This window comes from Aquila chrysaetos, chromosome 2 (assembly GCF_900496995.4).
Source record: "Aquila chrysaetos chrysaetos chromosome 2, bAquChr1.4, whole genome shotgun sequence".
Taxonomy (NCBI): Eukaryota; Metazoa; Chordata; class Aves; order Accipitriformes; family Accipitridae; genus Aquila; species Aquila chrysaetos.
The window spans coordinates 2,091,146-2,103,435 of record NC_044005.1 but is presented as its reverse complement, the minus strand read 5'-3'; the positions used below and the strand labels follow the sequence as shown (position 1 = coordinate 2,103,435).

At 41.3% G+C, this 12,290-nt stretch overlaps 1 protein-coding gene across 1 annotated transcript in view; it reads left to right on the top strand.

Annotated features, from left to right (window-relative positions):
* MDGA2 (MAM domain containing glycosylphosphatidylinositol anchor 2) overlaps positions 1-12,290 on the top strand; it is a 385,028-nt gene that overhangs the window by 347,416 nt on the left and 25,322 nt on the right. The window contains exon 11 of the mRNA XM_030036202.1: positions 7,535-7,712. Coding sequence (XP_029892062.1) covers positions 7,535-7,712 — 178 coding nt within the window. The remainder of the gene's footprint in view (positions 1-7,534; positions 7,713-12,290) is intronic.

Sequence of the window (12,290 nt, the reverse complement as noted above, 5' to 3'; positions counted from 1 at the left end):
TGCCTGCGATTGTTCTTATGGATTAGAAGTTAGCTAATTGAAAAAGATTGTGCCCGCTGTTAAATGTGCTTTAGATACTCTGTTTTCCAGGCAGGAAAGAGGGAAAGAAGAGGCAGCAGAGGCAGGTCCTGCCCAGCAGAAGGGTGGCCACGTGCTCCTCCAGCAAACACCTCCAGCCCCATAACGGTGTCCAACCTCCCTCGGGGCGCTCTGGCTCAGAGAACGTCCCTGGCTCCAGCAAGCTCTGGGCTGTGATTGACCTCAAACCTCACGGCGTGTCTGCTCCGGGCTCTCTTTGACCTCTTGGTCCCTGTTGCCTCAACAGCAGCTGGCATCCGAATTTGCAGGAGAGCAGAGAGCAGGTACCAGCTCAGCACGGAAACAAACGTGGGCTCTCGGCAGTTCCACTGATTGCATGTGAAAATATTAAATAAGAAAAGAGATGTCGTCAACAGCAGTGTTGCATGATGCACGGTGGAAAATAAAACGATGAGCGTGGTAGAACATGCTTTGCAGCTGGCCTTGTTGGTTTTGCCTGGATTCCAAATACTTGTCACTGTGAGTCATTTCAGGGCTGGAACTATCCTTTGAAATTAAGATGACACAGGAGCCACCTACCTGATAAGGTTTATGTTCAAAACCAGATAGCTCTCATTATATTGCTGGGCAAAATTGCTAAAGAAGAGCAGCCACTGGATTTCCGCAGCAGAAATAAGGCAAACACTAAATGGGAGTTTTCCCCCTGCAGTGTGCAGAGAAAAGTATTTGCCCATGAACTGAACAGTGCTATTTTATATTTATATATATATATATATATAAAACTGCTAAAGAAAACTCTTCTTTTATTAAGGAAAATCAATTGTTGTTGTTGTTATAAATTGTAAAGAAATTACTTTAAAGACTGCCAGAGCTTTTTATAGGAGTATACAGTACATTAATTTACATTGCTTCAGTTGTCATTAATTAAAGAGATGCTTGTCTGACTTTTTGAGTCAATGAAGAAATTTATGATTGAAATCAATAGGCCAAGTACAATGGACTAAGGATGTGTTTATTTTTTATAAACATAACTGTGCATATAGGCAATCAATATTTAATCATCCCATAGGATTAATTTCTCAAGAAATCTATATGTTCAAGTCTTTTAGAGAATATAGTGTTTCTCAACAACAGGCACAGAATAAATACCCTTTCCTTGACAGCGTAGAGGAGATGGTTTCAGCCTGCTGCAATAAAACACTGCCACACTTTTACAGTCCCCTTTCTCTGATGTCAGGGAAATACATTTTGCTTGTCTGTTAGCTTTAGGGAACAAAGATTTCTAAATATTCAAAGTAACTAAGAAAAAAGGAGTCCCTGTGAAGCATTCTGTGCTCTGGATTGACTGAACGTAGGTACGCTCTGCTAAATTAATTACAGGTTAGATACACGATAATGCTAATAAATGCTCCAGAAACTAATGTGATTTTTCCTCAGTGCTTTACAAATATTCACAAACCACTGGAAAACTGTTGTTTCAGCTTGGTCAACGTAAATTTCCTGAAATGTATTTCATCCTTATCTCTATAAGGGAAAGGGCTTTGATTATAAGAATTTTTCTCCTTCAGAAATTCTTTTTCAAGCAAGTCTTGATTCTTACTGATTTTAAAGCTCTGGACACATAAATTGACATGCAGGCAGATGTTTTACGGTTGTGTATGCTTCTGTATTCTCTCTTTGAAGCATCAGTCTTGACTTTTTAATATAAAAAAGCACAGCCTGAATGTTAGAGAGAGACTGCACAGGTGATTTCGAGGAAGTGGGTGGTGCAGATTTGGCTCCTTTCCCATCCAAGGGAGCCCAAATAGATGCCCAGATCTCTGGAGGCAGACAGGCGGTGCTGCAGGAGCAAGGGCAGAGGGCTGGGTTGTTCTTGGTGCTTCAAGGCCAACCAGTGAGTGACCAAGAGCTTTGGGTTCCTCCTACACGGAGACTGGCTTTGCAGAGCCTCCGCGGTTTCATGCTAGGAGTCTGAACAACCCTAAGGTGTTGTGGGAATCTAAATCCTATTTTTAAGGTGTCTTGGGCATTTCAGTTGTCGGTGTTAGGTGTCTCAGCACCATGCAGACCTTTAAAAACGTTGTGCTAGAAAACCCTTGTTCCTCCGGCTGGTTGCATGGCTCTCCAACTCCGAATAGATCTGACCTTCATTTTTTTTGCTGTATCAGCAAGTAAACGAGCTCAACTGCTACACTTATTTTCAACAGTTTTAATATTTGTCAGCCAACGATGCCGTTGCTGTTTCACGCCAGGTTTGGGAAGCGGCTCCGCGGCGGTGCCCAGGCTGCGGGCTGGGATCCGACGGGGATGTCCCAGGCTCTAGGAGTGATGCCTCCATGCAGCCACTTCACTTCCACTGCGACCGTAGGGTTTATTTTAGTGGAAAGAGAAGGTTGAAAGCTGAATGTGGTGAAAGCTGTGCTGATACTGATTTTCTTTACTTATTTGTTCAATAGCAGAGCTGAAAAATCAGGCATGGGGAGGTTTCGTGTCAAACCTAGTGAACAATTTTGAGATGTTTGGGGTTTTTTCTGGTTTCCATGGTAAAAAATAGAATTAGAACAGAGCTGGTGTTGATTGCAAGGCAAAAAGATGTGTGTTGCTTCCTATGGAGAAATACCAATATCCAGTACTGGCCTAGGATGCATAATACTGAAATGAAAAATCAGATTGTTTTGCTTTCACAATGAGTAAAATAATGGAGCTTCTTTATTGCTTTTGTTTGGGTGGTTGTAGAAAAGGGTGATGATCTAAAGCAGCAACTGAATGTGATACAAATTCATGACTAGTTTTGGTAATTGCAAACGTTAAAGACGAAGTATTAATTATTAAAATTATTTGCTGAAGTCTCCGTTTCAGTAATTTCTTATCCAAAGACGAGGTGTAATGGAGAATATTTTTACAGTAGACCACTGTAAGGAATCAGAAGCAGCTCTAAGCAATGGCTAGTTAACTTAAAACAACTGCCAGAAAGCAATGGCTAGCTAACTTAAAATAACTGCCAGAAAGTCAGTATTAGCTCACACAACTGGAAGCACAGTTTTGTTAATACAGTACTCACAAATGTAATTGGTAACCAACATGATGGCGTAAAACATGTGGCTTAAAAAAACACTAATGATGTCTTAAAAATAGTTATTTTCTTCATGTTGAAAATTAGGTAATTTTCTCCAGACTTTATGTTTCTCTGATTCTTAATTTTTGTGAAAGGTACAGACAAAATGATGAAATTATGTTTGGTATTATACCACTCACTTTTGGGGTACGGTCAATTAGTTTAATCTTGCTTGTGAAAATTTCTTGTATTCAAGTTGATAGTTTGATTTAAAAAAAAATAAAATAAAAATTGGAATCCATTGCAAAGAACAAGCAACAATAATCATAATGGAAGTAAGAGCAGGGAATTTTCCTTTTGAAGGACCATCAGCCTTCGTGAGTTCTGCAGAGCAGTTTCTGTTCCAGTATATTAGCATCACTTAAATTTTGGGGGGAGCTGTTGAGGCAAAACTAAAAAAAATATAGAGACCTTAGGTTTCCATTTGTGGGCTGTATTAGTTGCATGTAAATTTGTTCCCCATTTGTGAATTCTATAAATTTCTGCTTATCATTATAATTTTAAAATCTTGTACGTATTTCAGATAAAACACTTGGTCTTCATTATAAAGCTTTTAAGAAATTGTGCCAGGAACGGCACTAGGTGCCTTGTTGTTGTCACTGTCTATAAAGATACGGTGAATTCAGCTCCTACCACAGTTTGGTATAGTCAGAAATATTGGGTAGAATGGAGTTTCTCAGGAATTTTTTTTTTTTTAAATGATGTTGTTTTTCAGTATGGGAGCAGGGGTGTGTGAATGAAAAAGTTTCTCTTTGAGAAAAAAATTCTCATTTACCTTGGTCATTTTTGCACTTGTAGATGTACTTGAAGGACATTTTAAAATAGCCATGTTGGGTTTAGAAAATTTAAAATTTGCGTTTAAGAAATACAAAACCAGAAATACTTGCACAGATAAAATAGAAGGTTATTTTACTTGACTGGCTAGATAGCTTGGTAAATTTACAAATATTCACAAAGGCTTGTTTCCAGTTCCTCCCCTGAGAGCAGCAGCTTTTCTCTGGAAGCACTTTCCAGTTTGACCACGCTAGCCGTGGCGAGCGTCCGTCCGCATGGGTCCAGCGAGAAGATCCGTACGGGCAAATTCCCCATGCACCGCTGTAAAAAATACGGTCTAAATCTTATCATAATTATCCTTAATATCTTCTCTGCAGCACACTCATCACTTTGCTCTCAAGGACAATGGTCTACTCGAGACAAGGCTTATCCGTTACTGGGAGGGCTCCCTGACAGCCCATGAAGGTGCACAGTGCCTTATGCATTATTCAATGTATACGAAAGGTCCCGGTGCCCTTTCTGTTTGTTTTTGCAATGTTTTAAATAATCTGTGCACCTTTGTTGTGAGCATTAAAGGCAGATCGGAATTCCGTGGCCGTTTTACCCGGTGTGCGTGAGAAGCGGAGCCTTGTCTTTGCACCTTCACATCCTTTTCCACACGCAGCGTTGACCGTACGCAGCATTCGTCTTTTTTCTCCTGAGCGCTCGGATTTCAGCAATGCCTGGAAGGTTTTTGTGAGATGGGAGCAGGAGAGGTGTGCGTGGCATAAAATCAGGGCGGCCGGTGGGCAGAGCAGAGGATGGGAGGAGCAGTTGCCCTAACGTGTGCTGACAGTTGCTTTGCGAGCTGTGGGATGCGAAAATAACACAGTGCAAAACCTGCGTGAAGCAGGTATCCGTGGCATGTTTTTATTCATGGGTATCTAAAGAATAGACAAGGAGAACAGACTGAATTTCTGTTAAACAACCTGTACCTTGGGTTTCATCGACTGTTGTGTTGGTCTCAGTACTTAGGTACAAAGCGCTGTGAAAGAGTTGGCATCTAACAGAATCTGTCAAATTCAAATTTTTCATGAGCCCCACTGGGATGACCTTTTAAGATACAATATAAATGCACATATTTTCAGTATCTTTATTACTTTTAATAATAACTCTTTGTAGTGTAGTGGTCTTGGGAAACCATTCAGAGGAACGCTGCACGGTCCAGGCTGTGTACAAAGTTGTGGTGGACATTTCGTTACTATCGTGTCTTATGAAGCGGGTGATTTGAATGCTCGCAACAGGGAAAAGGGGATGCGATTGGGGTGGACACCCATGGGATGCTGCTCAGGGCAGACGCTGTAGGTTGGGCTCAGGCCGGCGTCCCCAGGGTCCTCAGCAATGCGCTTACCTCTCGTCCCGCCCTACACCCACACATCCATCCGAACGCTTGCTGGTGCAAGGGCCAGGCTTCCAAGACAGACCGCTACCCTGTGCACGTGCAGGATTTGTATTAACCGACGTAACTCTGCACATCGGGCAGGCAGTGGTGTGGTTTTTCCTTACGGCAACTTGTTTTTACATTTCTAACCTAATCTGAGATTTTTTTACCTAGCATTTCTCCTATGCATGACTTAACGCCTGCGGGGCCAGCCCTGAAGAGCCACCTGAGCCTATAGCATGGCTCAGCCAGCATGTGCAAGAGGAGAAACCCTGAAATAACATCTCAGATGCACTCAGCATTGGTCTAACTCAAGCCCCGCAAAGGCTCAAAGAACGGTAAAACACACACTGATTTTGGTGGAAGCAAAGTGAAGCTGATGTCTAGAGCTGTTCCATGACCCCGATTTTCTTAAGAATGTCTCTTGTTTTTTTGCTTCGTGGTCTGAGTTTTATTTAATGGGCATATAGCTGTACGTGTGTAACATACTTTAACGATAAAAGTATTGACATCTCTGTCCCACTGCTATGAATTTCAAGCTTGGAGTCTGTTAATATTGCTGCAAATGTAGTTTATTTGGATGAAATGTGGTAGATTTAGTACTAGATTTCAGCAATTTCAGTGTACATTTTTACTGCATCAGCAAATTAAAGTTTTCGAATAAAAGGTTTTCTGTCCTTAATAAACTCTGTATCGGCGAACATGGAATAGGTAAGAACTTCAGCGTCGTGACAGGTGTAGTAACCTTATTGGAACATCTCATTTTAGCATCACTGCACCTGTAGAGTTGTCTTGGGATGCATGGTAAATATTTAATGATTTTTCCTTTGTTTTCTGCAGATAGTGTCTGTAATAAGGCAGAGTATCTGCAAGTAATATTGCAATACCAAGTCATTCTGCTGCCCAAAATGTGTATGATTTCTGCTTATCTATAAACTAGTTAAAGTAATGTTAGAGGCAATGTGGCACTCTCTTCTTCTGATGCCTTCTTCTTAATTAGATTTTTTTTTTCTTTTCATTTCTTGGTAAGGCATATAAATAAAAGAAACTATGGATTTTGATGTTGAAAACACTGTGCAGTCTATAAAGCACAAAAATCTATGCTTTGCTTTTTTTTTATAAAACAGCCTCTTGTTTGCTCATATTGACTTTCATTGTTCTCTGAAATCCATCTGTCTTTGAGTTTACAAGGATTCCTGATAATTATGCACTAAGGCCATTAATGGCTAGCCTATTTCTTTCTCACTCATCAACAAAAGTGGTAAGTGCTTGGAAATCAAACTGCATTTCAGTTCTTCAGCATGCTCCTATTAGCTTCAAATGATGCCCCAAATGACAGCTGTGAAACCTCATTGCCTCTAATGAGGAGGCAGCACCCAGCTCATGGAGCCACGGCTCTCCCAGCCGGCGTGCACGGTGACAGAAAACACGTCTGCCACTGCATTTGGCCAATATTATTTTAAAGTCGTGGAGGGAATGGGGCTACTAGACGTGAGGAGCCAATTTACCTGGTCAGGTTTGAAGGCATAGCATTTGAGAGCTGGTAAATTCAGCCTTGGTAAACTGATGAAATGAACTGAAATGAATAGCGTTTGTTTTAAGCAAAAAAAAGGTTATTTAACATTTTGACAAGTAGGTTTTAAATATAGGGGCAGATTTCCAAAGAAATTCAGGCTCCTAAAGATGGAAGAATTCCGTGAGATTTTGAAAAATGCCGCAGCATCTGCTTGGATGCTTGGGTGCTTACACTCCGTCACAAACCGGGTGCTTAGCCCTTGCTGTAGTCTCTGTCCAGTGAGTGCCAGCAATCCTCCCGAACTGAATTAACGCTGCTCTTTTCCTGCATGCAGCAAACTTCGGGTGCTGCACGCTGCCTGCAGCCTTTGGGCGGCCCGAGGTTTGGTGCAGGACCTGCGTGGGCGGAGGAGGACGGGCAGATGGCAGGCAGGGGTGGCCTTTTGATAAAATGGGTTTGCAATCTGTCATCTCATCACAGAAACGCTCAGTAGTGGGTTATTTCAGGGAGGTTCGCGTTCTTGCTGTATCTCTAATCCTCCTGGGTCGTTTGAAGGTTTAAGGAAGCACCTGGGGTTGCACGGGTCTGCCATGTGCTCCCATTCATTTCTAAGGTGAAGACAATATCCATCCCAAAAGCTTTGACATTTGCATTCTTCTTTTGATTTTAGGCTGGACAACAGCGTTGGTGGGAACAGGAAATTACAGTGAATGGAAATATTCAAAAGGGAGAATTAATTACCTACAACCTCACTGAGCTGATCAAGCCAGAGGCGTATGAAGTCCGTCTAACGCCCATCACCAGATTTGGGGAGGGGGACTCAACTATTCGGGTCATCAAGTATAGTGGTAAGAAGACCTTTGTGTACGAGCAAATGCGTTGCGGTGCATTCTGCACAATTCGGTCTGCTGTACAGGGTATGGCTGCACTGGGTTGCGCTTTGTGAACTGATTACCAGTCCTGCAAATAATGCTGCAAGGACTGAGTGTGGGCATCCGGGAAGGAGGGTTCTGGGCAGAACTGGGAAAAAACAAAAGTTTCCACCTCTGGGAATATTCACAATGACAGCAACAACAACAAATTCTGAATAGCCAAAATTCAAAAACATATCAAAGTTTTTGTGAAATAAAGGAAAAAGATGGAACAAATTAATGTTAGCTTCATGAGATAGCTCATTTCAAGAGTTTGTTCTTACTTTGAACACTTTGAAGGGCAATGAGTTTTGGAGAAAAAGCAACAAAACAAGTAGTATTCTGAAGGTGTCAAATCAGTTGTGATATCATCAAAATACTTTTTTTTCACCCAGAATGAGCACTTTTTGAGAAGTTCTTATTTGAATGTGAATGATTTTAAAAAAAAAAAGGTACCGTTTCTAGACCTATGCAAGTGGAAAAGGGCATTTGTACTTTTTCCTCTAAAAGGTCATGCCATGAAAAAGATTTGTCCACTTTAATCTAACAAGAAAAATACAGTATCCATACATCCTTCCATTCAGTCTCCCAGCATTACCAGGAATTAATTCCTAGAGCTCTGAAAAATCCCTCAAAATACCCTTCTTAGGGTATTTATTTAATGAATAACTGAATCAGTTTTTGTTTTTCTTCTGTAAAAATCGCTATGAATGAGTAAGAGGTACCTTAGAGAGAAGGTAGCTCTGCTAAAGATATCGTTGTGCAGTTTGCAATGGGAACCTGATGTGCTGCGTGGAAAGTTTTTATAATTGAAAAAGGGAAGTGTTGGCAGGGGGAGATATTTGTAAACATGGAATCATGAAAGTATGAGTTTATCATTTGGGGACAGACTTCTGTAGTAGGGCCTGTAGAGACAGGACAAGGGGTAATGGTTTTAAACTAAAAGAAGGTAGATTTAGACTAGATGTAAGGAAGAAATTTTTTACACTGAGTGTGGTGAGGCCCTGGCCCAGGTTGCCCAGAGAGGTGGTCGATGCCCCATCCCTGGAAACATTCAAGGTCAGGCTGGACGGGGCTCTGAGCAGCCTGGTCTAGTGGAAGGTGTCCCTGCCCATGGCAGGGGGGTTGGACTAGGTGGCCTTTGAAGGTCCCTTCCAACTCAAACTGTTCTATGATTCCATGATTCTGTCATGAGGAACCTCGCTAATCTCGCAGGACAAAAGCCATGTGACATGCAGGTCAAGTCACAGCTAGCCATGTAGGTCCAATTCCTCCAGGAGCTGGATGCAACAGTAATTAGTGCTATACAGATACCTAAGAGAGTCCAAAGCAGAAAATCACGTGCAGCAGAAGACGCAAAAGCAACCTACAGATCAAGAATTACTTTCAAAAATCATTGTCAAATAATTTAAAGTAGTGAACAAATCTGAAAAAAAATTAAATGGCTTGTGCATCGTATGTGCAATTCTTTATGATCAATGATTAGCTCAGCCCTACTCAATCTCATCATAAGTTATTTTTCTCACCATATTAATATCAAGGGGAAAAATTACATTAAGCAATCTCAAATATCAATTCTAAAGAATGTAGTGGCACATTTCACTGAATGCCAGATCTGCTAACGATGGTGATGGGTGAATGTTAGGTTTCGCCTGTTACAGGAAAGTGTTTGCAAAGTCTACGTTTCCCAATGCTCATGAGAACAAAAGGTCAATTAAAAAGAGGACTCGTTTACTAAATCTATGAACATACAAATGAGGAGAAGATGCCCATTCCGCTGCAATTCCTGTTGGACTTTGCCTCCTTGCTGGACCTCTTTACCCTAATAAGTGCCCATAGGCCGACACTAGCGGTAGGAGTCCGGTCTCTTTGGGGCTCCTCACATGCACAAGGGAAAGACACAGAGTCTTCCCAAAGGTGATCAGGAGCAGAAGCTTCTTTCAGACGTTTGGGATTTCTCTGCATCAATCCCAATCTCTCCATGCTGGCTGTGTACTCTGGCAAGTCTCAGGGGGTTGATTGAGGTCTCGGCTATGGCTCACAACCGTGCTGAGTTTGAGGTTTTAACGAAACATTATGTGATTTACATTTCTAGCCCCTGGCTGGCAGGAAGAACATTCCCATGCAGCATAAAAGGCATATTTTGTCTGCTGAAATTTTTTCTGCTAGAATCTGCCATTAGCGCAGATGTGAACAGCATTCCATTTCAAACGTGCTGATGAGGTGCCAATGCAAAATCCAGCCGCCCAGGAGAGAGGAAGCCGCTGCCTTGTGTCCCAGATGGAGAGATGCTTTTGGAGCAATACACAGTGCTATTACTCTGGTGCCGACAAATTCACAGCTTCAGAAATCATGAGCCAGATGCTAATCAGTAAGATAAACCTAAAGTGACTTCCCTTTGAAGAGGGATCCCAGAACCGCTGAGGCTTTGTGTGCTTAAAATATGCATTTTTATCTCAGCATCCATCCAATGACTATAGTGTCAGCAAACTATTACCAGGCTAATTTTAAGGATGTTATAGCTTCAACTGTAAAATAATGATATCACATACATTCTTATAATGCAAATATGATACTTATAATCTGAAATGCTGGAATCTTAGAAAAGCAGTTAATGGGCTAGCAGGATGCACAGCAGCAGGCCTGCATCAACGGAAGAAATAATTATAAACAATACCCAGAAAATAAAAGACATCATGCGAATGTTTCTTAAAAGGCGAACAAAGATAATTTTTTACATTTTTCTCCCATTACAATTTTTTTAGTTGTGAGACCTCAGGCAAGAAGAAAAACATTTGAATTTTCCTATTTTCAGTGGGGATTTTGTGTGTGTGCCTCTGTGTGTTCAGTTTTGATCAGTACTCCAGAAGCACCCTGGCCTCTAGCAGTGTCAGCCCTTCTTTCTCATCCCACCACTTTAGGAATACACTTTTTGGAGGAACAGGACCCAGGACCACGTCCTTTCAGATCTTGAATATCTCCAAGGATGGAGACTTCACGATGCCTCTGGGCAACCTGTTTGGTGCTCGATCACCCTTAGAGTAAAAGGGTGTTTTTTCTTAGGTTTAAAATGGACAAATGTATTTGTATTGCTGGTGAGGATTCCTATTGCAAACATCTTGCTTTGTTTTTTTAACCATTAAGCAGGCTGATAGGATTTCACCCCATTTTAAAGAAATGCAGCCACTGTGAAAAGCGGATCAGACACGTTGCAGTTAGAATTGCTAAAAATGGTAGCAGTGTCTTTTGCCTTTAAGAAATGCATTAACTTTTGCAGTTGAGTTTCATTTTTGTGCAAATAGAGGATAGATAGGCCATGCACTACCTGGGTTTTACTTTGACAGCTTAAGCTTGTCTTTTGTAGTAGGACAATCTTGGGTAGGTACTGCACAGAACTGATTTCTCCAGAACAGTTATGAAGTGTGTAAGGATCAACATGACATTTCTAGTGTATTGGTTGCGTTTGCTGCCTCACTAGAGAGGAGAAAGTTTCTCCAGATTACTTCCAGGGGATGAATCACCCTCTGGACATGCCCATATCTCTCCAGGGACTTTAGAGACACTCCAATGACACTCTTAGATGAGGTGTCTAACTTTGAGATCACTAAAGTTAAGCCACATTAATCCTGCCTGTGAAGTCATTTTTATTGGATTACACTCCTTTGTACGTGATGCAGAGTACATCGCCTTTTAAATTAAAACCCACAACTGGAGATTAACATGGAAATTGCTAATATATAAAAATAACAGCTTCCAGTGTGCTAGCCTGCTGGTAGCCATCTGAATGTCCAAAGTAAAGGAGACTATTAAAGCAGGAAAACCTCAGTAATGAGCTCTTTACAGTACACCCTGCCATCCCAAGTGGGGGCTGTAAATACAAATAAAAACTCCACAGTATCCAATCCCATGAACCAAAAACTTACCCATGGTGTAAGCATTTCATAGGGAAATCCCTCACCTGCCATGAATTATTCTCTCCTCTGCACGCCAAAAGGACGGGAGAAAAGAGCAATCATCACAGTAGGAGCGACATTGATAATTACAGCCAAACATCACTTGAGAAATTCTTTGGTAGATACATATGTTACTCTGCTAGTGAACACAGTCTGCCAAGTAAATACAAACAGGGCAATTTAAGTAGCACTAATGAGTGTTTTGTAGGCTAATACAAAACAGATATGTCTCGTAGTAACAGCAGATATGTCTCATAGTAACAGTTTAAATATTATCTCCACCACTTTACAGAAATCTATGTCAGCCTATTTGATACGAACTGGCTGTAAAGTCCTCCAACTACTCCAATTAAAACTTCTGCACTTGCTGTTTTAGATGTGTACTTATGTTTAAATATTTTTAAATTTAACCAGTGATTAAAGAAGAAAGTTTAGCTCCCTTCTATGAAAACAGCCAGCAACCCAATGTCACTACTATTGGTACGTAGAATCAGCAGCAGATAGTCGATGGTGGCCAGTTGCTTTGTAGTCCAGCTTGCGTGTTTTCATATGAGGGTTAGAT